Here is a 25,641-nt window from a genome sequence, read left to right on the forward strand (position 1 = left end):
TCCCACTCGCTCGCTGCTGCCAGAAGAAGGTGTCTGCGCTTGACTGGTCTCTCTCTTGATCTCTCTCTATGCTGCTGGAGAACGAGGCTGGAGTCTTGGGTTTTTGGCAAGGTTTAATTGATGCGCGTTGTGGATTGGACTTGGCAGTTCAAGTTAGGAATGCATTTCTGCTTACTTCTTTATTTATTGCTATTTTGTGCACTTTTGATTGGGGTAGACTGGCTCTCCAGCCTGCACTCAACAAACAACACAGTACTAAAGTGAACTGAACTAAACTGAACATTCCTAGACTGTTTCAGTGACTGTGGTTTGATGTTTCATATTCTGTGGTTTCACTTGTTTTTTGCTACTCGCAAGATTTTTTTGTTTGCCCTTTGTGTGTTTGATATTTTCTTTGAACAGGTTCCGTGGTGTTTCTTTGTTTCGTGGCTGGCTGTGGGAAGATGAAGCTCAGGCTTGTATACTGCATACGTAATAAATGTACTTTGTACTTTGAATGCTCACAAGAAAATGAATCTCAGGGTTTTATATGGTGACATATGTACTTCAATAATAAATTTACTTTGAACTTTTTCTGTAACTGTAAACACTATACTCTGCCTTGTTACTGTTTTCCCTTTGTACTACCTTGATATACCTGTGTTTGGATGGCATGCAAAACGAAGTTTTAAACTGTATCTCTGCAAAGGACAATAAACTGACTAACAAATACAGCATTTCTAGGAGCCACACTATATAAAGGGAATGCAAGACAACATAACCCTCTTAAAAACATGAACAATGGGCACCTACTTTCATGGCACCTACCATTATCAGATGGCTTAAAGCTACTTCGAAATTTGTATGTTTCTGTACAGAAGCTAAGATATTTATGACCCTCTTTAGAATTAAAAGTCAATTAGCAGGCTTCAGTCCTGTGTTCATACTTCCTCAGACCTGCCTATTGACTGGCTCTTCTTCCGCTGAAACAAATGCTCCTGACTGCACATATACTAAAGCAGCTTAAAACACATTACTGCTAATGAAAGCTCTATGCCATCCCTCCAGTACATTAAAGAACAATATTTTGACTGCCGGTAAATTGAGTTCTAATAAAGGTAAGGGACTGAAAATACTTCCGGTATAATGAAGCAGGAAGTCTTTTTCAGAGTGAGAGAGAAAACAGCAATCAATAACTTAAGCATTGAAGTTATTGACTATGGTGAAAAATTCAAACCAACAGACTGGCTTAAGATGAAGGAAGTTAGAAACAAGAAGTCAAGAAGAATATTTTTCATAAAACTACAATTATAATTGAGAAAATGTGGCATCTAATGTAAATAGATCTTGAAAACAATTCTATTTAACTTAAATATTCTTATTAAATAAGGGATATCTAGGTGATACTATGAATTATCAAACTTTTTTTGTGTGCAGTGAAATCTATGTTCATACCAATGTTATGCCTCTCCATGTTTTAACTACAAAGTTATTGTAAGAAACTTGCCAAAGCAATTTCATAACTGATCCCAAACAAGTTAACACACAATGCTTCAAGTAACACTAAGCAATGTGAAGAAAATAATCAGGTGACATGGTTTATTAAGCATAGAGATGGGGCAACAATACTAAAATGCAAATCCTTACACCAGACTTATTTCCCTCTCCACAACTCCTGCCCGAAATAAGTAAGTACTTCTAACAGATCTGTCAAGCAAGATATCCCTTGAGACAACCGTGCTGACTACGGCCAATTTTATCATGTGCCTCGAAGTACCCTGAGATCTCATTCTTAATAATTGACTACAATATCTTCAGAATCACTGAGATCAGACTAAATGGCCTACAATTTCCTTTCTTCTGCCTCTCCCTTCCTGAAGAATAGAGTGGCATTTGCAATTTTCCAGTCTCCTGGAACCATTCCAGGATCCAGTGTTTCTTGAAAGATCGTTACTAATTCCTCCACAATCTCTTCAGCCACCTCTTTCAGAACCTTAGGGGGTACACTATCTGGTCCAGGTGACTTATCACCTTCAGATCTTTCAGTTTCCCAAGAACCTTCTCTCTGGTTATGGTAACTTCACACACTTCATGACCCCTGACACCTGAAAATTCCAGCGTTCTGCTAATGTCATCCACAGTGAAGACTGACGCAAAATACTTATTCAGTTCATCCGGCATTTCCTTGTTCCCCATTACTACCCCTTCAGCATTGTTTTCCAGCAGTCCAATATCCACTCTTGCCTCTCTTTCACACTTCATGTATTAGAAAAAAAAACTTTGGTATCCTCTTTAATATTAATGGCTAGCTTAATTTCATATTCCATCTTTATCTTCTTAATGACTTTTTTTAGTTGCCTTCAATCAGTTTTTAAGAACTTCCCAATCCTCTAACTTCCTATTAATTGTTACTCTTATATGCCCTCTCGTAGACTTTTATGCTGGCTTTGACTTCTCTTGTTAGACACAGTTGTGTCATCTTTCCTTTGGAATACCTCCTCCTTTTCAGGATGTAAATATCCTGTGTCTTCCGAATTGCTTCCAGAAATTCTAGTCATTGCTGCTCTGCCATCGTCCCTGCTAGTGCTCTTTTCCAATCAATTCTAGCCAACTCCTTTCTCATGCCTCTGTAATTCTTTTTACTCCACTGTGATGGACTTTAGGAAGCCTGCATTGCTCCCTATCACCATTGAGGGTGAGGACGTGGATGTGCTGAGGACCTACAAGTACCTAGGGGTGCACCTGGACCACAGACTTAAATAGAGCACCAACACATATATTGTATACAAGAAGGGCCAGAGTCACCTCTATTTCCTGAGGAGGCTGAGGTCCTTTGGAATATGCAGGGCTCTCCTTCATATGTTTACCAGTCTATTGTCACCAGTATAATCTGATTAGAAATGTAGGCTCTGTTATAGGAGATAACCGGACATATTGGAGGCCGTGGTAGAATAAAGGACCCCACAGAAAATCCTAGCAATTCTGGACAATGTTTCTCACTCTCTGCATGCCACTTTGGCTGAACAGAGGAGCACTTTCAGTAATAGACTAAGACAACTGCACTGTTCCAAACCGCGCTACATGAGGTCATTCTTACCCTCGGCATAAGGCTCTATAATGAGTCAACCTATAAGTTGGGGAAGTGATGACCTCCTCCTGTCAGATTGCTTCAGGTAATTTATTTTTTATTCATTCTTCTTACTTTTCTTCTAATATTTTAAATCTGTGGACTTGTAATGCCACTGTAACACTGTAATTTCCTTTGGGATCAATGAAGTATCTATCTACCTCTCTATCTGTAATAATGATACATCTGACTTTAGCTTCTGCTTCTCAAATTTCAGGGTGAATTCGATCATACTATGATCTCTTTTCCCTAAGGGTTCTTTTATATTAAGAAATTCTGATTCATTGCACAACACCCATATAACAATTACAGCATGGAAACAGGCCATCTCGGTCCTTCTAGTCTGTGCCGAACTCTTACTCTCACCTAGTCCCACCAAGCTGCACTCAGCCTATAACCCTCCATTCCTTTCCTGTCCATATAGCTGTCCAATTTAACTTTAAACGACAACATCGAACCTGTCTCAACCACTTCTGCTGGAAGCTCATTCCACACAGCTACCACTCTCTGAGTAAAGAAGTTCCCCCTCATGTTACCCCTAAACTTTTGCCCTTTAACTCTCAACTCATGTCCTCTTGTTTGAATCTCCCCCACTCTCAATGGAATAAGGCTATCCACGTCAACTCCATCTATCCCCCTCATAATTTTAAATACCTCTATCAAGTCCCCCCTCAACCTTTGACATTCCAAAGAATAAAGACCCAACTTGTTCAGCCTTTCTCTGTAACTTAGGAGATGAAACCCAGGTAACATTCTAGTAAATCTTCTCTGTACTCTCTTAATTTTGTTGACATCTTTCCTATAATTCAGTCGCCAGAACTATACACAATACTCCAAATTTGGCCTTACCAATGCCTTGTACAATTTCAACATTACATCCCAACTCCTATACTCAATGCTTTGATTTATAAAGGCCAGCATACCAAAAGCTTTCTTCACCACCCTATCCACATGAGATTCCAATCTGGAATAGTTGATTCCCTAATGAGCTCAACTACAAACTGCTCTAAAAAGCCATCTGGTAGCCACTCGAGAAATCCCCATAATGTAATCCAGCACAAACCTTTTTCATATTGAAGCCTCCCCCATGACTATTGTAATATTGCCCTTTTGGCATGCATTTTTTAATCTCCTAGTGGATCTCACTCCAGTATGCCCTCTTGTCACCATCTGAGATTCTGCCAACAATGTTGTATCATCAGCAAATTTATAGATGACATTTCAGTTATGCCTACCAACATAGTCCTGCATGTAGAGAGAGCAGAGCAGAGCACAGATCTAAGCACACACCCACACCCCCGAAGTGCACCAGTGTTGACTGTCAGCGACTTATTATTTCCAATCCACACAGATTGTGGTCTTCCGGTCAGGAAGTCGAGGATCCAGCTGCAGAGGGAGCTACAGAAGCCCAGGTTCTAAGCTTTTCGATCAGAACTGTAAAACCGGTGGTGTTGAACGCTGAGCTATAGTCAATAAACAACATTCTGGCAAAGGTATTTATTTGTATTGTCCAAGTGACCCAAGGCTGAATGCAGAGCCGTTGAGATCGCAACTGCCTTACGCCTATTTTGGTGATAGGCAAATCACAGAGGGTCCAGGTCCTTACTGAGACAGGTGTTGGTTCTAGCCAAGACCAATCTCTCAAAGCATTTCATCACTGTAGATGTGAGTGCTACTGGACGATAAGTCGTTAAGGCAGATTACACTGCTTTTCTTGGGCACTGGTATAATTGTTGCCCTTTTGAAGCAGGTGGGAACTTCCAACCATAGCAATGAGCGATTGAAAAAGTCTTTGAACACCCCTGCCAGCTGGTTGGCACAGATTTTCAGAGCCTTACCAGGAACTCCATCCTCTTCCTTCACTCTGACATGTTCCAGTACATTAGCCTGTTCTATGCTGACCACACGCTCGTCAAAGTCCCTCTTCAGTGTGAATCCTGAAGCAGAGTGTTCATTATGAACCTCCCCTACATGCTCTGACCAGACACATATTTCCTTTTATCCCTGTTCAGACCTACCCTCACTGTAGTCATCCTCCTGATCTTCATGCAAGTATAGAATTCCTTGGGGGTTTCTTTAATCCTACTTGCCAAGGTCTTCTCATGTCCCCTTCTAGCTCTCCTAAGTCCATTCTTATGCTCCTTCCTGGCTACCTTATAACTCTCAAGAGCCCTGTCTGATCCTTGGTTTCTGAACTCAACTATGCTTCCTTCTTCTTAACAAGATGTTCCATATCCCATCGATCATGGTTCCTTCACCCCACAAATCACTGCCTGCTCAATCACACCAACCTATCCAGAACCCCATGCTAGTGCTCCCTGAACAACCTCCACATTCCCATTGTATAAGGGGGCCTAAATACCCCCTTGTGCAATTGGACCCTGGATTTCCTCACTTCTAGACCCTAGTCAGTTCAGACTGACAAAAAAAAGCATCTCCTTCACAATCTCCATCAGCACAGGAGCACTGCAGGAATGTGTACTTAGCCCCTGCTCTACTTGATTTACACCTATGACTGTGGCTAATTACAGCTCCCACTCCATATTCAAGCTTGCCGACAATACCACTGTTATGGGCTGAATTAAAGGGAGCAATGTATCAGCATACAGGAGAAAGATTGAAAACTTGGCTGAGACAACAACCTCTCAATCCATGTCAATAAGACCAAGGAACTAATTGTAGACTTCAGGAGAGGGAAACCAAAGGTTCATGAGCCAGTAATCATCAGAGGATAAGAGGTGGAGAGGGTCAGTAACTTTTAAATTCCTGGGTGTCACTATCTCAGAGGACCTGTCCTGGACCCATCATATAAATGTTATTGCAAAGAAAGCATGGCAGTGCCTCTACTTCCTCAGGAGTCTGCAGAGATTCAGCATGTCATCAAAAACCTTGGCTAACCTCCACAGATATGTGGTGGGAAGTGAGCTGACTGGCTGCATTACGGCCTGGTATGGGAACACCAATGCCTTTGAGTGGAAAATCCTATAAAATGTAGTGGATTTGGCCAGTGTATCACCGGTAAAATCCTCCCTACCATTGAGCACATCAACATGAACCCATGAGCATCCATTATCAAAGATCCTCACCACCCAAGCCATGCTCTTTTATCGCTGCTGTCATCTGTCATCTTCCACTGACAGATCAGTTACCTGACCAGGTTCACTGCATAATACTAGAACCAGTGTGGCCTCTCCTCCAGTCAGCCTATCAACATACTGTGTCAGAAATCCTTCCTGGACACACCTAACAAACCTTGCCCCATCTAAACACTAAAGAGATGCAAATCAGTATTCAACAAGTTGAAAATACCTATGGCACCCTGCTATTTTTGCATCTTTTCAAATCTGCCTCCCAATCTATTCCTCAGTGTCTCTGCTGCTAGAGTGTGTGTGTGTGTGTGTGTGTGTGCGTGCGTGCGTGCGTGCGTGCGTGTGTGTGAGAGTGATAGTGAGTGTGAGAGTGAGAGAGTGTGAGAGTGTTCCATAAAAATTGTGTCCTGTCAAGTGAAAACCCTAAATCAAAATCTACCTTTCTTTCTGTACATTCCTAATTAGCCCGTGTCCTGTGGAGGAAATCTCAGTTATAAAGAATGATTTCAGAATATTTAAAAAGGCCATTTCATACCACCTACAAATTATCACTGCTGCAGAGACAACTGTAAATCAATAACTTGGAGGCATTTTAAATTGACAAATGTTTTCACTTAACGGGTAAAGGCTAAAAATTAACAGTACTACAACATAAAAAGGAAATCAATAGTAGTGTAATGTCTAATGCCTGGTAACTCATTGCTTATCGCATAGTGCATTCTTTCAAGAATGCAGTTAAAGTGAATCTCAAGGTTATATATGGTATACATACTTTGATAATAAATGTACTTTGAACTTCGAAGTGGCTACTGACTACATTAGGAAATTATTTTGCCTCATACAACACTATAACTGGAGAGCTGAATGACAACTTCTTGTCAAGTGTTCCTTTCTCTAGCATAAACATTCAGTTTGCAATCCCAAAGGATTTCCCAAAAGGAAAGAGAAAATTGGGATAATCAGAAGGTTCCAAGGATATTCGAGTTAACAATTTTTATTCACCTAAACAATAACATTTAAAATTCATATCAATATAGATGCAAGATGGCACTCATCTATCACCTTCAGTGCAGTAAGTCAGGATCAGAATTAGGTTTAATACCACCAGCATATGTTGTAAAATTTGTTAACTTTGCAGTAGCAGCACAAAGGAACACTTGATAAATAACTGTTAACTTAGTGTTAACTTGATAACCAGGCTACAGGGGTCAGAAAACTGGAGAGAGAGGGAAGGAAAATGCCCGAATAATGAAGAGCACACCTGTGGCTGTCCCACTCAGCAACAAATATCTTGTTCTGGGTGCTGTTGAGGGGGATGACCTGACGGGGGACGCCCACAGTGACCGGGTCTCTGGCACTGAGCCTGATGCTGTTGTGCAGGAGAGAAGGAGGGAGAAGAGGAATGCGGTAGTCATAGGGGATTCCATAGTCAGGGGAACGGACAGGAGATTCTGTGAGCCTGATAGAAATACTCGCATGGTGTGTTGCCTCCCAGGTGCCAGAGTACGGGATCTCTCAGATCAGGTCGTGAATATTCTGAAGGGGGAGGGTGAGCAGCCACGTTGGTACCAATGACATAGATAGGACAAAGGAGGAGGTCCTGAAGAGAGATTTCAAGGAGTTAGGAAGGAAACTGAGAAGCAGGACCTCTAGGTTAGTAATCTCGGGATTGCTACCTGTGCCACGTGCTAGTGAGGACAAGAATAGTAGGATCAGGCAGATGAATGCGTGGCTGAGAGACTGGTGCAGGGGGCAGGGCTTCTGATTCTTAGATAATTGGGATCTCTTCTGGGGGAAGTATGACCTGTTCAAAAAGGACGGGTTACGCCTGAACCCGAAGGGGACCAATATCCTGGCGGGAAAGTTTAATAGAGCTGTTAGGGAGGGTTTAAGCTAATTTGGCAGGGGGACGGGAACCAGAATGACAGAACGGAGGAAGGGGAAAACAGAAATAAATCTAAGATAGTGAGCAGTAAAGATGTCAGGAAAGACAGGCAGGTGATGGGGCAAATTTGTAGCCATTGAGATGAGTTGCAGTGCAATAAAGTTGCAGTGAAATCAAAGCGAAAAGTACCAAATACTGGTCTTAAGGTGTTATACTTAAATGCATGCAACATAAGGAAAAAGGTGGATGATCTTGTTGTACAGCTACAGATTGGCAGGTATGATATTGTGGCCAACACTGAGACGTGGCTAAAGGATGCATGTCTCTGGGAGCTGAACGTCCAAGGATACACGGTGTATCGGAAGGATAGGAAGGTAGGCAGAGGGGGAGGCGTGGTTTTATTGGTAAGAGATGATATTAAATCATTAGAAAGAGGTGATATAGGATCGGAAGGTGCAGAATCTTTATGGATTGAGCTAAGAAATAGCAGGGGTAAAAGGACCCTGATGGCAGTTATTTATAGGCCTCCAAACAGCTGCAGGGATGTGGACTACAAATTACAACAGGAAATAGAAAAAGCTTGTCAGAAGGGCAGTGTTATGATAATTGCGGGGGATTTTAACATGCGAGTGGATTGGGAAAATCAGGCCGGCACTGGATCTCGAGAGAGAATTTGTAGAATGTCTGCGAGATGGCTTTTTAGAACAGCTTGTTGTTGAGCCCACTAGGGGATCGGCTGTACTGGATTGGGTATTGTTTAATGAACCGGAAGTGATTAGAGAGATTGAGGTGAAGGAACCCTTAGGAGTCAGTGATCATAACATGATTGAGTTCACCGGGAAATTTGAAAAAGAGAAGCTGAAATCTGATGTGTCGGTATTTCAGTGGAGTAAAGGAAATTACAGTGGCATGAGAGAGGAACTGGCCAAAGTTGACTGGAAAGGGACACTGGCGGAAAGACAGCAGAGCAGCAGTGGCTGGAGTTTATGCGAGAAGTGAGGAAGGTGCAAGACAGGTATATTCCAAAAAAGAAGAAATTTTCAAATGAAAAAGGGATGCAACCATGACAAGAAAAGAGACCCTTGACAAAAGAAGTCAAAGCCAAAGTTAAAGCAATGGACAGGGCATACAAGGAAGCAAAAGTTAGTGGGAAGACAGAGGATTGGGAAGTTTTTAAAACCTTACAAAAGGAAACTAAGAAGGTCAGTAAGAGGGAAAAGATTAACTATGCAAGGAAGCTAGCAATTAATATCAAAGAGGATACTAAAAGCTTTTTCAAGTATATAAAGAGTAAAAGACAGGTGAGAGTAGATATAGGACCAATAGAAAATGATGCTGGAGAAATTGTAATGGGAGATAAGGAGATGGCGGAGGAACTGAACGAGTATTTTGCATCAGTCTTCACTGAGGAAGACATCAGCAGTATACCGGACACTCAAGGGTGACGGGGAAGAGAAGTGTGCGCAGTCACAATTACGACAGAGCAAGTACTCAGGAAGCTGAATAGTCTAAAGGTAGATAAATCTCCCGGACCAGATGGAATGCACCCACGTGTTCTGAAGGAAGTAGCTGTGGAGATTGCGGAGGCATTAGCGATGATCTTTCAAAAGTTGATAGATTCTGGTATGGTTCTGGAGGACTGGAAAATTGCAAATGTCACTCCACTATTTAAGAAGGGGGCAAGGAAGCAAAAAGGAAATTATAGACCTGTTAGCTTGACATCGGTTGTTGGGAAGTTGTTGGAGTCAATTGTCAAGGATAAGGTTACAGAGTACCTGGAGGCATATGACAAGACAGACAGAACTCAGCATGGATTCCTTAAAGGAAAATCCTGCCTGACAAACCTATTACAATTTTTTGAGGAAATTATCAGTAGGCTAGACAAGGGAGATGCAGTGGATGTTGTATATTTGGATTGTCAGAAGGCCTTTGACAAGATGCCACACATGAGGCTACTTAACAAGATAAGAGCCCATGGAATTACGGGAAAGTTACATACATGGATAGAGTGTTGGCTGATTGGCAGGAAACAGAGAGTGGGAATAAAGGGATCCTATTCTGGTTGGCTGCCGGTTACCAGTGGTGTTCCACAGGGGTCCGTGTTGGGGCCGCTTCTTTTTACATTGTACATCAACGATTTGGATTATGGAATAGATGGCTTTGTGGCTAAGTTTGCTGACGATACGAAGATAGGTGGAGGGGCCAGTAGTGCTGAGGAAACAGAGAGTCTGCAGAGAGACTTGGATAGATTGGAAGAATGGGCAAAAAAGTGGCAAATGAAATACAATGATGGAAAGTGTATGGTTATGCACTTTGGCAGAAGAAATAAACGGGCAGACTATTAATTAAATGGGGAAAGAATTCAAAGTTCTGAGATGCACCAGGACTTGGGAGTCCTTGTACAGGATACCCTTAAGGTTAACCTCCAGGTTGAGTCAGTAGTGAAGAAGGCGAATGCAATGTTGGCATTCATTTCTAGAGGAATAGAGTATAGGAGCAGGGATGTGATGTTGAGGCTCTATAAGGCACTGGTGAGACCTCACTTGGAGTACTCTGGGCAGTTTTGGTCTCTTTATTTAAGAAAGGATGTGCTGACGTTGGAGAGGGTACAGAGAAGAGTCACTAGAATGATTCGGGGAATGAGAGGGTTAACATATGAGGAACGTTTGTCCGCTCTTGGACTGTATTCCTTGGAGTTTAGAAGAATGAGGGGAGACTTCATAGAAACATTTCGAATGTTGAAAGGCATGGACAGAGTGGATGTGGCAAAGTTGTTTCCCATGATGGGGGAGTCCAGTACGAGAGGGCATGACTTAAGGATTGACGGGCGCCCATTCAGAACAGAAATGCGAAGAAATTTTTTTAGTCAGAGGGTGGTGAATCTGTGGAATTTGTTGCCACGGGCAGCAGTGGAGGCCAAGTCATTGGGTGTATTTAAGGCAGAGACTGATAGGTATCTGAGTAGCCAGGACATCAAAGGTTATGGTGAGAAGGTGGGGGAGTGGGACTAAATGGGAGAATGGGTCACCTCATGATAAAATGGTGGAGCAGACTTGATGGGCCGAATGGCCGACTTCTGCTCCTTTGTTTTATGGTCTAAATATGGATGGAGAAAACTGAATTACATATTTTTTGCATTATCTACCTACTTAATAGTCATATTTAATATGTATGTCTATTAAATAGGTCGGTAATGCAGAAAATAAGAAATAAAAAAAGTAGTGAGATAGCTAGTGTTCATAGGTTCAATGTCCATTTAAAAATCGGATGGCAGAGGATAAGAAGCTCTTCCTGAATCGCTGAGTGTGTGCCTTCAGGCTTCTGTACCTCCTTCCTGACGGTAAAAATAAGAGGGCACGTCCTGGGTGATGGGGGCCCTTAATGATGAATGCCACCTTTCCTATGCACCGCATTTGAAGACGTCTTGGATACTACAGACACTAGTACCCAAGATACTCCACAAAATAATGGAATAATTGTCAATTAACAAGTGCATAAAGAGATACAGGAGGTGGCTGGATTTAAGGATTTCATTGAAGGAAATCACTGGAAATAGAAAGCCAAATTTAGGGAGAGAATTCCATAACTTAAGGCCTAAGAAACGAGTCACGGCGAAGAAAGTAACACAACTAAGACAGCAGAAACTAATCCTTCAGAAATGGAGCAGAAAAGGTCTTAAAGGCATGAAAAGCTAAAAGAAATCTGTAAGACAAAGAGTCACAGTTATGCGAGGATTCAAAAACTAGTATGAGTATTTTTATATGAAGTATGCCAGTAATGACACTAGTTATAGTTAAGATCCATTTATTTCGATGAAGTTCTTAATTGTAACCAGATTCATAGATAAAATGAGCACAGATTCTGGACTATACTGCAGAAGGACATCAGCCAGGAATTACAGTACCTCAATGATATTAGTAATGAAATACAAAGGCAGCACGGTGGCAGAGTGGATCAGTGCTCCAGGGTATTAATGTTTCTTATCATGAAGCAATATAGTTAATAGATCATAGAACAATCCTCTGTTGTTTGGTAAAGCCATTCTTCAATAGTTTACCATACTCACTGTCTCAAAGTCTAAGAGCTCTCTAGCCCCGACATCCTTTGATCCTTACCTTCCAAGTTCCTTGTTCCCCACATTGGCAAGGTGTATTCTTTATTCTGACAAAGTTGACTTAGGTGTTCAAAAGTCAACAAGGAAGAGACACATGCATGGTCTTGTGGGTAAATCTAGGAAGATAAAAATATATTCATTAAAACCCTTGCAAAATATCAATAACATGAAAGATGAATATTTCAGAGTGAAGCATATACTACAGTAGATTCCATGCTCAATGTATTAACATTGAAGCACAAAGGACTGAAGATGCTGGGAGCTGGAGCAAGAAACACCAGAGTGTCGGGCAGCATCTATGGAGGGAAATGAAAAATAGAGAGCCCAAGCGGAAAAAAAAACATTATGGGAATATAGGCCTCTAAATAGTAGCCAAGGTGTGGGAATGAAATTGCAAAGGGAGCTGGAAAAGGCATTAATAAGGGTAATGACACAATTTTAATGGTGGACTTCAATATGCAAGGGGATTGGGAAAATCAAGTTGGTGTTGGATCGTAAGAGAGGGAAATTGTTGAATGCCTATGAGAAGGCCTTTTAAAGCAACTTGTGTTTGAACCTACTCGAAGAAAGGCTATCTTAGACTGGGTGTTGTGTAATAACTCACAAGGCACAGGATATGTCCCACAGTTGTTCTCAAATAGCAGAGGTAGGCAACTGTGGCTGGCAAAGGAAAGTTACTGTGTAAAAGCCAAGGAAAGGGTGCATAATGTAGCAAAAATGAGTGGGAGGTTGGATGATTGGGAAGCTTTTAAAATCCAACAAGAGGAAACTAAAATTACTACAAAAAGGGAAAAGATGAAATATGAGGGCAAACCAGCTAACAATATAAAGCAGGATACTAAAGGTTTTTTCAGTTATATAAAGAGTAGAAGGGAAGTGAGAGTTGATATTGGACCACTAGAAAATGATGCTGGTGAGGGAGTAGTGGGGGACAAAGAAATGGCAGATGAACTTAATAAGTACTTTGCAGCAGTCTTCACTGTGGAAGACACTAGCAGTGCGCCAGAGGTCCGTGAATGTCAAGGAGCAGGGGTGAGTACCATTGTTATTACAAAGGAAAAAGTGCTAGGCAAGCTCAAAGGTCTTCAGATGGATAACTCATCAGGACTATACGGACTACATCCCAGAGTCCTGAGAGAAGTTGCTTAAGAGATAACGGATGCATTGGTCATGATCTTTTAAGAATCACTTGATTCTGGCATGGACCCTGAGGACTGGAAGATTTCAAATGTCACTCCACCCTTTAAGAAGGGAGGAAGGCAAAAGAAGGGAAATTATAGACTAGTTAGCTTAAGCTCAGTGGTTGGGAAAGCGCTGGAGTCCATTATTAAGGATGACATTTTGGGGCACTTGGGAGACTAATGATAAAATAAGTCATAATCAGCATGGTTTCTGTACAGGGAAATCTTGCCTAACAAATCCGTTAAAGAGTTCTTTGAGGAAGTAAAAAGCAGGGTGGACAAAGGAGCAGCACTGGATATCATTAATGTATTTTCAGAAGGCGTTTGATAAAGTGCCACACACGAGGCTGTTTAACAAAATAAAATCCTATGGAGTTACAGGAAAGATATTGGCATGGATAGTGGAATGGCTTACAGGCAGAAGGTAGTGACCAGGAATAAAAGGAACCTTTTCTGGTTGACTGCCGGTGACTAGTGGTGTTTTTCAGTGGTCAGTATTGGGACCACTACTTTTCACATTGTTTGCCAGTGATTTGGATAATGAAATTGATGGCTTTGTGGCAAAGTCTGCAGATGATATGAAGATAGGTGGAGAGGTAGGTAGTGCTGAGGAAGCAACACGATTGCAGTAGGACTTAAACAAACTGAAAGAACAGGCAACAATGTGGCAGATGGAATAGTGTGTTAGGAAATGTATGGTTTTGGTAAATGGAACAATAGTGTGGACTATTATCTAAATGGGGAGAAAGTTCAAACATCAGAGGTGCAGAGGGACTTAAGAGTTCTCGGGCAAGACTCCCAGAAGGGTACTTTACAAGTTGCATCTGTGGTAAAGAAGACAAATGCAATGTTGGCATTTATTTCAAGGTGAATAGTATATAAAAGCAAGGAGATAATGTTGAGTCTTTATAAGACACTAGTAGGCCGCACTTGGGAGTACTGTCAACAGTTTTGGACCCCATATCTCAGAAAGGATGTGTTGTCGTTGAAGAGAGTCCAGAGGTTCATGAGCATAATTCCAGGATGAAGAGGTAAACATCTGAGCAACATCTGGCATCTTTGGGCCTGTACTCACTGGAATTTAGAAGAAGGTGGCAGGGATCTCATTAAAACTTACTGAATGTTGAAAGGACGCTTCCAATGGTGAGGGTATCCAAAACCAGAGGGCACAGCCTCAAAATTGAGGGCGGCCCTTTAGAACAAAGGTAAGGAGTTTTTTTTTAGGCAGAGAATAGCAAATCTGTGGAATTCTCTGCCACAGATTGCAATGGAGGCCAAGTCAGTGGGGTATATTTAAGGTGGAAGTTGATCACTTCCTGAGCAGTCAGGGCATCAAAGGATATGGTGAGAGGGCAGGTGTATGGGGTTGAGTGGGATTCAGGATTAGCCATGACGGAATGGCAGAGTAGACTCGATGGGCTGAAAGGCCTAATTCTGCTCCTATGTCTTATGATCAAATGTTGACTACTCATTTCCTTGCACTGATGCTCCCTGACCTGCTTAGCTCCTAAAGCAGTATGTTGAGTGTCTTGATCCTGCTTTTAACACATAATCCTGTCAGTAACACCAAAGTCGGACATAACTGGAAGTGGGAGACCTGTGTCATGAAAAATATTTGCATGCACTATACGCATTTGCAACATCCACTGCTCATAGTATTTTGTTCTTAATTTCACATAAGATTTGGGCAAGAAAGTAGTCTATTCCTTCTTTAGTTTCTAATGTTCTTATTAGTCTATGATCAATGACACTTGGTTAGTACATTGCTTCTCTGTGGACAAATTCCTACTATGACTGCAGAAATCTGTACAAAAGAAGCAAGGATAACATTTATTCCTGACAAATCTTAAGGTAGTGGCAATAAGCTGCTTTATTCAACTACTGTAACCTTTCTGGTGAAGGTGCTCCTAGTGTTTTTGGATACGCAGCTTTTGACCAGACAAAAATGAAGGAATCACATTATACTTCCATGCCAGCATGGCGCTCAGCTTGAAAGGAAATCTTCAATGGTGGTCATCCCCTGTGTAAGGTGTCCTTTTCCTTTTTGGTGGTAGACTGCCCATATTTTGAAATAGCCACAGATATGCTGTAGTTGCAACATAGCAGCCAAAGCGAACACTTAGTGGATGGGCTTCCAGTCAAGCAGACCGAAGTTACTTCCCAAGTGACTTACCGCCTTTGGAATATCTAAATAAGACAATCCATTTAAGTATTTCCGGCTATCAGCAGAAGTGACCACGTGGCCACTCTGAGGCTCCACCCAGCATTCAGTCACCAAATTTAACTCCGTATCAGGTTCAATTGCTTCAACCTCTGTGTCATTATCATCATCTGTGGAAAAACTAAGAGAATTGGAGGCAGATCAGAAGTTGATTTTGTTTCTCCTGTCAGCAAAGAATTTAGCAAACTATTTTGGATAAAAAGCAAGTAGCATTTGATTTCTGGAAAAAATAAAGAAATTATAAATATGATTAACTCCTGTTGTGCTGTATACCAACTGCCCCATCCTCAACCCTATCATGCTGGTTCCCATGCCCCTGCCAAATTAGTTTAAACCTTCCTCTAGCAAACCTGTCCACGAGGATATTGGTCCCCCTCGGGTTCAGATATAACACGTCCTTTTAGTATGGGTCATTCCTACCCCACAAGAGATCCCAATGATCCAGAAACCTGAAACACTGCCTATTGCATCAATTCCTCAGCCACATATTCATCTGCCAAATCATCCTATTCTTACCTTCACTGGCACATGGCACAGACAGCAATCCAAAGATTACTACCCTGGAGATCTGCTTTTCAGCTTTCAACATAACTCCCATATTCTCTCTCAGGACCTCCTCCGTTTTCCTACCTGTGGCGTCAGTACCAATGCGTACCATGCTTTCTGGACGTTCACCCTCCCCCTTTAGAATGCTGTGGACCCGATCCAAGACATCGCCGACTCTGGCAGCTGGGAGACAACATAACATCCGGGTGTCCCTTTTATGTCCACTGCATCTGCTGTAATTATGAAACCTCTAATTATGAAACCCCCTAACACTACTGCACTCCTCTTCTCCTCCCTTGCCTTCTGAGACACAGAGCCAGACTCAGTGCCAGAGACCAGATCACTGCAGCATCTTCCTGCCCACCCCACCCCAAACAAAAGCAGTATCGAAAGCGGTATACTTATTATTGTGGGAACAGTGTAAGGGTTACCCTGCGCTGGTTGCCTATTTCCTTTCCCCCTCCTGATAGTCACCCAGGTACCTGCCTCCTGCAACTTAAGGGTGACTACCTCTGTGTAGCTCCTATCTATCACCTCATTGTCCCGTGTGAGCCGAAGATCACCCAACTGCATCTCCAGTTCCTTAACACACTCTCTAAGGAGCTGGAGCTCTGTAGATATCAGGGAGACTGGAGGTCTCCCAAAGTTCCCACATCTCACACAAGTAACATACCATTAACTCTGGACCCATTCTCAGCACACCAGCTATGCACTAATACAGAAAAAAACTTACTAGAAACTTACTTTTTTCACCCTCTGCAAGGTGCAAGTTTGGAGCTCAATGAAATAATTTTCTACTTGCCTTATTAAATGCAGCGCTAACAACTCAATAGGTTGAACACTAACAAGCACATTGAAATGCTACCACCTTCAATTTCTCTTCCATGTCATACACCCTTGTGACTTAAAAATATCAGTTTCTTTATTCTGGAATTCCTTCCCTAACAACCTAGTGAAGTACTTTTAGAACATAACAGCACACGGCTTGCGTCGACTTTTTAACCTATTCTACTGTGTGCCTGCCTACGAATTTCTTAAATACCCCCAATGTATCTGCCTCTACCACCACCCAGGACAAGGCATCCCACACACCCACGAATCTCTGTGGTCTTAACTCTGACATCCTCAACCCCCATACTTTCCTTCAGTTATCTTAAAGTTATGCTCCCTTGTATTAGCCACAAGGACTGAAACAATTCAAGTTGACAGCTCACTTTTACGAAACAATTAGGAATGGACATTAAGTACTAGCCTGCCAAAAATACCTGCACTCATAAAGGAATCTGTCACATCAAATCATCATGACATGGTCCCATGTACCTTGAGTAGCATCTTCAGAAAACTAAAATTAAGATCAGGAGCAAAAATTGCTAATGGAGTTTCCACTCAGATTAAAACCCTATTATAAATAAATGCCTCCCTACCAGTGGTGTCGCCAGTGTAGGGTGTAGTGTGCCTGCTCCCAGGTATTATATTAGGACACACCAAACGGTCCCTCGGGTCTTTTGGGGCCATTCTGCTGTCTAGACACCGATGTAACGGTTTTATGAAATTAAATGAAACTGGAATGCCTGTGTCTAGAATGCTTATTTTTATGAGGTTTAAACCAGTACAGTACATAAACTGAAGGGATTGTTTCGATTAGCCAAGCTAGTGATTGTTTTACTGTTGGGCTGTGTAACTGGTGAACTCCAAGAACTGCAGAACGGGAGGGCAAAGTGTGTAAACTACTGGGGAAACTAGACCAGGGACAGAACAAGGAGGAGTGACTAACCGGGCAAAAGAGGCGAAGTTAGCGGGAGAATTAGCATTGTCACATAAATATTTAATAAAATCATTCGGTTTGTGCATCAAGACTATAAAGTTAATACTCTAATCTGTTTGAGAACTAATAGTTACCTTATGCAATTTGCTTCGCTCATATCATAAGAGGGATTTCTGCACCAAATTTCATAAAACTCACCATCTGGAAATTTACTTATTGGAATGTTACCTGTCTTTGGTTGAATTAGAATGAGGAGGGAAAATGATGTACTGGATTAGGCATGTGTGGAGCTCATCGTTATCATCTTCGCATCTTGAACTGCCCTGTATCCAAACAAGTTGCATAATTCAATATTTCCAAAAGTAACCTCAAAATGCCTTAAGCAACTTTATGCAACGATGCTGTACATTTAATTAACAATATAATGTCCTAACATTATATTTCAGGATTAATTTTCAAGTAAGCATAGGCTTTCTGTAAATCTGCAACCAGTTCACCATATTAAAAAATTAACAGTAAAGATATCTACAAATATGTAGATATCTCCTCACGAGGAGACCAGTTCCTTTATAATACAAGAATTATTCTCTCTGATCAGAAAGCACAGTCACCTGGGCTTAGGTACTTCACTCTATGGCATTCTTAATCCTTACCTTCATAGGTAATTCAATCACCATGGTGACAATACCATCTCCAGTAGCAGCAAAATGGAACCCTTCAGACAAACGAATTCTACATTATGAAATAGGGAAGAAAGGACAGTTACTGATTAGAGATTGACCTGTGTTTACTGAGCAGGTCAGACAGTTCTCCATGGAGTGAGAAACAAGAGGTAAGGTCAGTGACTCGAAAGGCTAACCATTTCTTTCTCCATAAAATACTGTCTAACCTGCTGATTACATCCAGCATTTTTTTGTTTTTATTTCATGTTTCTAGCACCCAGCATTTTGTTTTTATTTTTTCCTTCACATTGTTGTGATGAGAAGTATAAAAATCCGATCTATCAACTTTTGCCTCCATAATTAATATTTTTTTCCTCACCAGGTTTTTTAAAATTTATTTTTTGCACAACAAATCAGTTAGGCATTTCAACTGGTCAGCATTGCTTCTGGAAGCATCTGATGAAACATATAAAGCAATAGTTGGGAAAGCTCCTTATCTGCCTGCTTCTGTAAACATTGACTCAGTCTCACAGATCTCTGGTGCTGCAAATTTTATCAGATATTATAAATAAACTTTCCTTTCATTGCAGAAAATATCTTTCAGGAATATAGGCAAGACAAACATTAGCCCAATTTTCCCAGAGAAATGCCAGTAATTCTACATAGAGCTGCTGGCATTCCTCCACTTATCAGGAAGTTCAAGAGTTTTACAGGTTCCAAGTTTCCCAACAGGACCTTCCTGCTGTTAAACTGAGTCTGCACTGTTGAACACCATCTGAAAATTTCCAGTAATTGCAATGGAAAATCTCTCTCGCTGTACCGCAACAATAGGAGTTTAATGATGCTTTTCATTTCAATACAGGATTAGCTGTGAGGAAGAACTTAACTTTTCAATAACTTACATTTCTTTAATCAATTGAGTTATTTTAAAATTATTTATTTAATTGCCGTAATGTTTGAATTATTTTACATAATTATTTTAATATGGCTTGGAGTTAAACTTAGAAACCTCGAAAACCTACACCACAATAAAGGGCCTTCAGCCCACAAAGCTGTGCTGAACATGTCCTCACCTTAGAACTACCTAGGCTTACCCATAGCCCTCTTATTTTTCTAAGCTCCATGTACCTATCCAGGACTCTCTTAAAAGACCCTATCGTTTCCGCCTCTACCACCGCCGTCGGCAGCCCATTCCACGCACTCACCACTCTCTGCATAAAAAACTTACCTTGACATCTCCTCTGTACCTACTTCCAAGCACCTTAAAACTATGCCCTCTCATGCTAGCCATTTCAGCCCTATGGGAAAAGCCTCTGACTATCCACACGATCACTGCCTCTCATTATCTTGTACACCTCTATCAGATCACCTCTCATCCTCTGCCGCTCCAAGAAGAAAAGGCTGAGTTCACTCAACCTATTCTCGTAAGGCATGCTCCCCAAACCAGGCAAAATCCTTGTAAATCTCCTCTGCACCCTTTCTATTGTTTCCACATCCTTCCTGTAGTGAGGCGACCAGAATTGAGCACAGTACTCCAAGTGGGGTCTGACCAGGGTCCTATATAGCTGCAACATTACCTCTCGGCTCTTAAACTCAATCCCACAGTTGATGAAGGCCAATGCACCGTATGCCTTCTTAACCACAGAATCAACCTGCGCAGCAGCTTTGAGTGTCCCATGGACTTGGACCCCAAGATCCCTCTGATCCTCCACACTGCCAAGAGTCTTACCATTAATGCTACATTCTGCCATCATATTTGACCTATCAAAATGAACCACCTCACACTTATCCGGGTTGAACTCCATCTGCCACTTCTCAGCCCAGTTTTGCATCCTATCAATGTCCTGCTGTAACCTCTGACAGCTCTCCACACTATACACAACACCACCAACTTATCAAATATTTTCGGATAGCAGGAAGAGGCTTAATAAAATGTCGAAGTGCCTTTGTGGATGGGGCAGGATCATCTACATGGATCAAGTAGCTAAGTGACATTCAGCTCCAGGGAACTTGCATCCAGCAAGGAAGGAAGTGGCTAGCGAAGTCAGCTGTCAGGAAATTCCAGGCCATAATTTCACAACCTCTGAGAAAACTTACTGTTCCTTCAGACCAGAATTAAGCTTTTCGCTGGAGAAAAAGAAACTCCCAATTAAAATAAAAATTCTAAACTTATTTGTAGGTGGTATATTACTTGTGCTTTAATACTATGAGGTTTGTGGCCATGATTGCACTGTAGGAAACGATCACAAGCAGACAGTATCTTGTATGTGATCTATTTTCACTTTCACCCATGATGATTTTTGTTCATTCAATTGCCTTTCTTTTCCTTAATGGGTGTAAATTCCACCTAACTACAAAATTTAATCCTTGTACTTCAGTCTTACACATTCACATCTGCATATTTTAATAAATAATGCACACAACTCATTAAAAAGTCAATTGAGCTCAAACTTACACAAAAAATGTGATTTCTAATATTATAATTAGAGTGTAGACACACAACTTTATGCTTAAAGAACTGTGCTTCTGAAACCATAATACATCTTCAAAAATCCACATCTCACTTTATGGAAATCAGTTCGCTTATCTCATCGAACTAGATGCCAATGGCAAGTTGAAATCCACATCTTTAACATGAAGGAGAAATCATATAATAAGGATGATGTGGAACTGAATAGTGTGCAGATTCCAGAGAGAACCAAGATTAACCTAAACCTTGGCAAACTAGATTGGGCACAGATATATTAGAAATATTAAATGATGCGCTTATAAATCAGTTGGATGGTTTAATATGTTTTAATTCAAATAACTGTCTTACTCAGTGAGAGTGGAAAGTATCTGTGTTGCTGAAAGGATGGGTAATGATGGCCCCACAGATGGCTGCATAGACCACACCCAACGCTGATGATAGAAGTAACGGGACAGAGAGGCCAATGTGGACGACGCTGTGCGATTGGTTGTCATTGTTGCTGCTCCAGTCATTGAGGCAGGATGCCCACAGTTGTCCAGGTTCAAGATAAAGGGAGTTCGATAGTCCGATGGAAGCTTCTCGTACCTCGAATGTAAACATAAGACAGTGAAGATGAAAACAAATCGCAGAATTTTTTTCCTTGACCTCTACAGTTTTCAGGATGGTTTTAGACATCAGGAGAAACAAAAGATTTAGGGTTAGTGTTAAATAATAACAAAGCCACTATAATGGCTTGCTCTTGCTTCTCTTCAAAGTAAATTTATTTTCAAAGTACATAAATATCATCATATATAACTCTGAGATTCATTTTCTCACAGGCAAGTCTAAGAAACACAATGGAAACAATGGAAGAGTGCGCCCAACAAGACGGACATATGTATGTGTACACTGTGTACATGTGTACATTTGTGGCATTGTTGTAGGTCATTTCCGTGCCTTGCAGCGCATCAGGCCACAATCTTACCATTACTTTAGTATTTTTCTCTGTGTGTTTTTTTTTATAAGAAGGCTGAGTTGTCAGCTTAACGCTCAACCCAGCACAATGCAAAGCAAGCAAGGAGCCACCGGATTCAAACCCGGGACCACTTGCCTCGAAGTCCGGTGCAGATGCCAGTACACCACCAGCTGGCTTACATTTGTGGCATTGCTACAATATTTTCTTCCTTTCAAATTACAAATGTCAAGGAAATTTGAATTCAAATTAATTTAAACTTTCACCATGGAAAGAGTTCCACCCCAGCTATATACGCAGTGGCCAGTTTATGAGATACACCTGCTCGTAAATGCAAACATCTAATCATCCAATCATTTAGCAGCAACTCAATGCATAAAAACATGCAGCTATGGTCAAGAGGTTCATTTGTTGTTCAGACCAAACATCAAAATGGGGAAGAAATGTGATCCAAGTGACTTTGACTTTGGAATGATTTTTGGTGCCAGAAGGGGTGATTTGAGTATCTCAGAAACTGCTGATCTCCTGGGATTTTCATGTACAACCATCTGTAGAGTTTACAGAGAATGGTGAGAGAAACCAAAAACATCCAGTGGCAGTTCTTTAGGCAAAAATGTCTCATTAATGAAAGAGGCCAGAGGAGAATCATCAGACTGGTTCAAGCTAACAGAAAGGTGACAGTACCTCAAATAACCACACATGCAGAAGACCATCTCTAAATGTATAATATGTCAAACCTTGAAATGGATGGGCTACAGCAGTAGAAGACCACAAACATACAACCATTGACACTTTATTAGGTACAGGAGGCACTTAATAAAGTGGCCACTGTGTATATTTTTCTGCCTTTTTCAATTAAATTTCTGACCTTTTTAATTTTATTATGTTACTACATAATTATATACTAGCTCTGGTCCTGCTTAGTTTCTGACATAGGCATGCTATATGTGGATATACTGAGGTGTGGCCAGCATTACACAGAATCTTTGATTAATCAACGTCATTATGCAGTTATATGAATTCAGGAAAATGCTGGAAAGGGTGTGCTGGAAAGGTCTGCTATACAACACATTTTCTACAAATACCTAATGAGTAGCCTTTCCAATGGTTTCTTCAATATCACAACACACGGTCGATCAGAGAGTGCCAGCTGGGTGGTTGGAAGTGGGGGAGATTTTGAAGGGGAGGCATTTCCCAGCAGTTTTCTCTTTATTTTTGGCGTTGCTTCTTTGCTCTGTACCCGCTGGGGGAATCGCAATGAGAGTATTTGATCTTGCAGCTCATCTACAATCTGCCAATAGAAACACAGAGAGTATTCAATGTATGGTACATCACATGGAGAACAATTAATGTGGGCAATATTCATCATGATAGACATTCAGAATCTATTTCAGGGCTTATAGTGCAAAACTAGAATTTTGTTTTTTCTGGGTAGTGCAATAATTGATTTCTTAACCATTATATAATTGATTAACAAACAGTCCAAGAGTTTCCTATATCTAATGGTAATAAACACCTAGTGTCCTATGGATTATTGCATATTTGATCCTTCATTTCTTAAGGACGGATAAATAGATGAAAGTACTACCGTTCTTCACTTTAATATTTAATATGGCTCGTATACTTTTGAACATAAAAAGAGAAGCAGACTGAGGCCTCTCTGCCATTCGACAAAATAATGACTAATTTGATTGTGTACTCAGCTCTGCACTCCCACTTAATTCTGCAATCATTCCAACTCCTTGTTTATCAGAAATTTCATCTCTCCTTTAAAAATATTTAAACATCTTCAATGCAGAGTGAAAGCGCTTGTTTTGTATCATCAGGGGTTTTAAATTTCCATTGGTGATTGCTCTTCTGGTTAGAGCCCAAGGAGCTTCAACAGTCATCATCAAATCCAAGAGTACCCCACTTATTCATCAGCACCTCAGAAGTCAAATCATTAGCCTAACAAAATGTTTCTACTTTCAGGGGACACACCCCTGCAGGCTGTTCACAAAAATAGCTGCATTGAAGTCTTACAATTTTGCTCCAGTGATTGTCATATACATCGATTTATAACTGTTTATTTTCCCCTACCCACAATGATCTGTGGAAAAATTCCTTCACTCAGAAGGCAGCTGCAATCTAGAACACACTGCCTGGCATGGCGGTGAAGGCAGGTACTCTCACAACATTTAAAAATGTGGATGAAAACTTGAATTGCCATGCTGTTAGAGAGCTACAGATCAAGTGCTGCTAAATGAGATGGTCACCATGCTCACGGTGGACTGAAGAACCTGTTCCTGTTCTTTATGTCTCTTCAACTTTAATAGAAGCATGTTGACCATTTCTTGCATAAAATCTTATCTAGCAATCATCTCATTTCCCTTTGCATTAATTATTTTTTAATTACATTACTTTTTTTGATGGCAGCCACCTAACCCCCTCTTCCCACCCAATCTGCATCCTCCAACCTCCACGTCCCCATGATCAATGAGAATTAGCTGTTCATTCAATTTGTCACATTTTTTCACTTTGTTTTGACAGTTTCAGCCTGAAAATGTCAACTATCCCTTTGTCTCCACAGATACTAGGTGACCTGCTGAGCCCCTCTAGCAATTTGTTCTTTTTTGCTCTAGAGTACAGCATCTTCAATTTCTTGCATTCCCTAACTCAGCTCCCAGGCACGAAGATGCTCTTTCCTGTTGAAAACAGTTGAGCCGAGCCGCAGCAGGAGTGTTCAAACTATGGCCACAAAACATAATTGATAACACAACTCCACTAGCAATTTAACTTTATTTTCTGGCTTGTCCTTGTTGAATTCAAGGATCAAGGGACGTAGAAGAGGTTTTACTTGGTGCATGGATGTTTAATAGAATGATTTTAAATGTGCTGCATGAGAATGCAGTCTGGAACTTCTACAATTTGGAAAAATATTGGTAAATGTGAGGTCATCCGCTTTGCAAGGGAAAATGAAAGAGCAGGTTATTATTTAACTGGTAAAATATTGCAGCATGCTGCAGTGCAGAGGGATTTGGGAGTGCTTGCGCATGAATCACAAAAGGTTGGTTTGCAGGTGCAGCAGGCTATCCCAGAAGGCAAATGGAATGTTGGCCTTGATTGCTAGAGGGATTGAATTTAAGAGCAGGGAGGTTACGCTGCAACTGTACAGGGTACTGGTGAGGCTGCACCTGGAGTACTGCATGCAGTTCTGGACTCCTTACTTGAAGAAGGATATACTGTCTTTGCAGGTGGCGCAGAGGAGGTTCACCAGGTTGATTCCAGAGATGAGCGGGTTAGACTATGAGGAGAGAATGAGCCGCCTAGGACTACACTTACTGGAATTCAGAAGAATGAGAGGAGATCTTATAGAAACATATAAAATCATGAAAGGGATAGATAAGATAGAGGCAGGAAAACTGTTTCTACTGGTAGGTGAGACCTGAACTAGGGGACAGAGCCTCAAGATTCGGGGGAGTAGATTTAGGATGGAGATAAGGAGGAACTGCTTTTCCCTAGAGAGTGGTGAATCTATGGAATTCTCTGTCCAATGAAGCAGTGGAGGCTACCTCAGTAAATATATTTGAGACAAGGTTGGATAGATTTTTGCATAGTAGGGGAATTAAGGGTTATGGGGAAAAGGCAGGTAGGTGGAGATGAAACAATGG

The 25,641-nt window shown here is 41.2% G+C and overlaps 1 protein-coding gene across 3 annotated transcripts in view; it reads right to left on the minus strand.

Moving 5' to 3' along the window:
• The window catches only part of szt2 (SZT2 subunit of KICSTOR complex), a 266,703-nt gene that overhangs the window by 195,115 nt on the left and 45,947 nt on the right, over positions 1-25,641 (minus strand). For all 3 annotated transcript variants that reach the window (XM_063064563.1, XM_063064564.1, XM_063064561.1), the window contains exons 15-20: positions 23,077-23,282; positions 21,388-21,624; positions 18,561-18,639; positions 18,136-18,230; positions 15,549-15,717; positions 12,196-12,310 (exon numbers count right to left, since the gene is read on the minus strand). In XM_063064563.1, the coding sequence (XP_062920633.1) occupies positions 12,196-12,310; positions 15,549-15,717; positions 18,136-18,230; positions 18,561-18,639; positions 21,388-21,624; positions 23,077-23,282 (901 nt within the window). The remainder of the gene's footprint in view (positions 1-12,195; positions 12,311-15,548; positions 15,718-18,135; positions 18,231-18,560; positions 18,640-21,387; positions 21,625-23,076; positions 23,283-25,641) is intronic.

The sequence above is a fragment of the Mobula hypostoma genome, chromosome 12 (genome assembly GCF_963921235.1).
Source record: "Mobula hypostoma chromosome 12, sMobHyp1.1, whole genome shotgun sequence".
NCBI lineage: Eukaryota > Metazoa > Chordata > Chondrichthyes > Myliobatiformes > Myliobatidae > Mobula > Mobula hypostoma.